This window comes from Cylas formicarius, unplaced genomic scaffold (assembly GCF_029955315.1).
Source record: "Cylas formicarius isolate icCylForm1 unplaced genomic scaffold, icCylForm1.1 PGA_scaffold_9__14_contigs__length_23061073, whole genome shotgun sequence".
In the NCBI taxonomy this organism is placed as follows: Eukaryota; Metazoa; Arthropoda; class Insecta; order Coleoptera; family Brentidae; genus Cylas; species Cylas formicarius.
In genome coordinates, this window is record NW_026844365.1 from 6,494,452 (window position 1) to 6,497,714 (window position 3,263).

At 36.1% G+C, this 3,263-nt stretch overlaps 1 protein-coding gene across 2 annotated transcripts in view; it reads right to left on the reverse strand.

Moving 5' to 3' along the window:
• The window catches only part of LOC132707565 (N-acetylneuraminate lyase-like), a 20,086-nt gene extending 17,034 nt beyond the window's left edge, over nt 1-3,052 (reverse strand). The window contains exons 1-3 of one of the 2 annotated variants that reach the window (XM_060679470.1): nt 2,953-3,052; nt 2,818-2,876; nt 1,341-1,411 (exon numbers count right to left, since the gene is read on the reverse strand). In XM_060679470.1, the coding sequence (XP_060535453.1) occupies nt 1,341-1,411; nt 2,818-2,876; nt 2,953-2,955 (133 nt within the window). In that variant the 5' untranslated portion in view covers nt 2,956-3,052. The remainder of the gene's footprint in view (nt 1-1,340; nt 1,412-2,817; nt 2,877-2,952) is intronic. The other variant, XM_060679471.1, reaches the window with a different exon arrangement.
• Nucleotides 3,053-3,263: the final 211 nt, after the last annotated feature.

Below are 3,263 nucleotides of genomic sequence, written 5' to 3' on the forward strand. Positions count from 1 at the left end.
ATATATATATATATATATATATATATATATACATCTACGGTTAATATATGTTTCATTATATGGAGGAGGGGGTCGTTTAAAATTTCCTAAGCTTGAAGGGGGTCGATATATAAAAAAGTTTAAGAAGCCCTGATCTAGATCACCCTCGATATTGGGGCTGCAAGCCTTTAATGGCCTGATGAAATAAAATGTAACTCTTTAGCAACTTTTACAATAAAATTAAAGCAATACCCACCGCAAAAATCTTGATAGACTTTTTTATATACGGGGTGTTTCAAATTCGACTCTCTCCATTCGGATCTCGGTAACGGTGAACGGTGACTAAAATGGTTACGCATCCATACCTTTTTATTGAAGTGTCACAAGTTCTATTTGTTTTCCCTCAAATTAGAAACATTGAACAAGAACTAGGGCATTACTCTATCGTTAAAAATGGACTTTACTAATAAAGAAAAACGAGATATGATAAAACTTTATTATAAAAGCGATAGAAAAAGGTGCATGCAGTGAAGAGTATATCATTTCTAATTTATTTGTTATCTCTACGTATAGTCATTATTATTGTTAACTTTTTTAAAATATCTGAAAGTTTCACATTAGTTGTACATTCATAATTTTATCTTAGTTTTTCAAACGAAGCAAATTCAGCGGGGTTTCTATGTAAAGTTCGATGAGATTGTCGTCTTTCAGGATACATGTTCAAATACATTTCTGATGTCTTGACAATGTTTCTATCCTGTCTATAATAAAGTTTTACCGTATCTCGTTTATTTTCATTGGTAAAGTCCACTTTTAATGACAAAGTAAATTCACAGCTAGGTATGGCATAAAAGTTTTTGTTCAATTTTTCGAATTTGAAGGAACACAAATACAACTTGCGATACATCAATAAAAAGGTACTAATATGGGCTATTCAACACTGCCAAAATCCAATACGGCGACCATAAGAAAAAATAAAGCTCCGACGAGAATATTTTAACTTCAATTTCGCAACTTTGGCCCAATTTCAGTCAGCCTGTATCTATTGCCGTTACTGAGATCCTAATAGTGAGAGTCGGTATACATTTTTTTAGGGTCTCTATATATTTGGTCTGTGCTTGTCATTAAACGCTTTTTTTATTTGACAATTCCTATACAAATTACTAAAAAAAATGTCTATGTGGAAAACAAAATTATTATTATTATTATTATTATTATCATGGTTTGGTTGTTATTGAATAAGTTACATTCACCATAGCGTAAGTGTTCATCTTGGGTAAAACGTGCTGCCATCAAGATGACGTGGCTAGCTATAAATCTATGGTTTATGGAATTATACAATGCTACCTATTTTTCCTTACTTAAAATTCCTTGGATCCCGTTCTGTGCCAGATATTCAGCGTATCTTGGGATGGCGTCCAAATTAAGCGACCTGCAAAGTTTACATACTATATTCTGTTGAAGGTTAAGTTCTAACGAGTTCATAGGTAAACGATGCGGACAAGTATGAAAAAAAAGTGCTACCGAGAAAATTGTAATGAGAATGGGTATAAGGGTCTCGTCTTGTCTCTATTGTTTCATCAGTACAGGGTAACTGACGAATGTTTTCGGTAGATTTTAAACACTGATGGCATTTCGACGTCTGATGGTCAGGTCACACGTCATGCAGCGACTGTAGACGCTGAGTCAACGATATCGTAAAGTTCATCATGTCATTAGTTTCAAAGGCTATTAGAAAATGGTAAATACAAACGTTGTTAAGATGGCCGCCAAGAGTCACGTATGCTGAGTCAGGACGGAGGAGCGGCATGTGGTTCCGGCTACGCAAGAACAAAACGGCAGTACGATATAGACCGAAAAGCCGAAAGGCAATGTTGTTATAGGTGATCCAATAGAACTGTGTTTTGGTTTTTGGGGAGAGTTTTATTCAGGGTTGAAACCCTCACGCCACCCCTTAAGTTAACATCAGAAGTGGGATAGTTCTGTGTCCAGTGTTGCAAAAGCAATACAAATTAGTGTGAAAATGGCGGCAGACAATTGCACAAACGGTGCCGCGCTGAATCTTACAACAGATTCGAACGGAGATAATGTGTCACCTAGTGTCGAGTCTATTTCTGAACTTTGGAAAGTGACAGTGCAGTGGCAAAAACTTTAATTAATTTAATCGCTGCCCAACGACAACAAAGTGCTGAGTTGGCGAAACAAACAAAGCCAAATGCCAAAGCCCAACCTTCCCATAGCAGTTGGCTCAAGTACGACATAGACCGAAGAGCCGAAAGGAAATGTTGTAATAGGTGGTCAAATAGAACAGTGCTTTGGTTTTTGGGGAGAGTTTTATTCCGTATAGGGTTGAAACCCTTACGCCACCCCTTAAGTTAACAATATCGTAGGCCGCCGGCTCCCGAAATGCTTTGTTCTAATGCTAATCCAGACCGGTCGAGGGTATAATTTCATTTGAAAATGTTATTCACACTCCCTTATGTTTTCTTTAAAAAAAATCGTTTATTAAGAAATTTGGGTAGTGATTTATAAACGAATATATTTGGAGCATTTTAAATTGAAAAATCTTGATTTACTTAATTGACACACCATATATTTTATTAGATTTTCTGAGAGACCTTCCAAAAAGAGTTTCAAGAGGGTCAATTGGGAAGACCAGTTCTTGAAGCCTGCCGAAACATTACAGCTGATATGTTGACGTGATCTACCTATTTAGCTATAATTTGTCAGCACCTACTACACGACAACGTCAAATATATCTATTATCTAGCTTTATTATATCTCTTTGAATAACAACAAAAAAGACAAAAACGATCTCCAGACATTGTGTATACTTACATGTCGTCATGGAAAGCCGTCAATACAGGAATCATGATTCCGCGAAAATCGTAAGTTCTCTGAAAGCCGCAACACAATTTTAATTTAATTTAATTTTTTATAGTTATACAGTGGACAATTTTTATAACTACTCACCATTTTACGGATATCGTAGTTTAGCTTGTGCTTAACAAATTATACTGCAGTAACTAAACAGCCGCCTTCGCAACAAGGCTCGGAACTGATGATGACGACGAATAACTTTATGTCTATGAATAAATTCCTTTCAATTGAGTCCAGGGAACTGTTCGGCTACAGGCTGTCCCGTGTTGTGTACTGTTACGGGTTGTCTGGCGATCCGCAGGGTTCCCACTTGGGTCCCTTACTCTTTATTTTATTTTTATATGTTAAAGGAACTTCTTTTCTTGACTCTCACAACACGTATTACATTTATAAAATTTATTAAA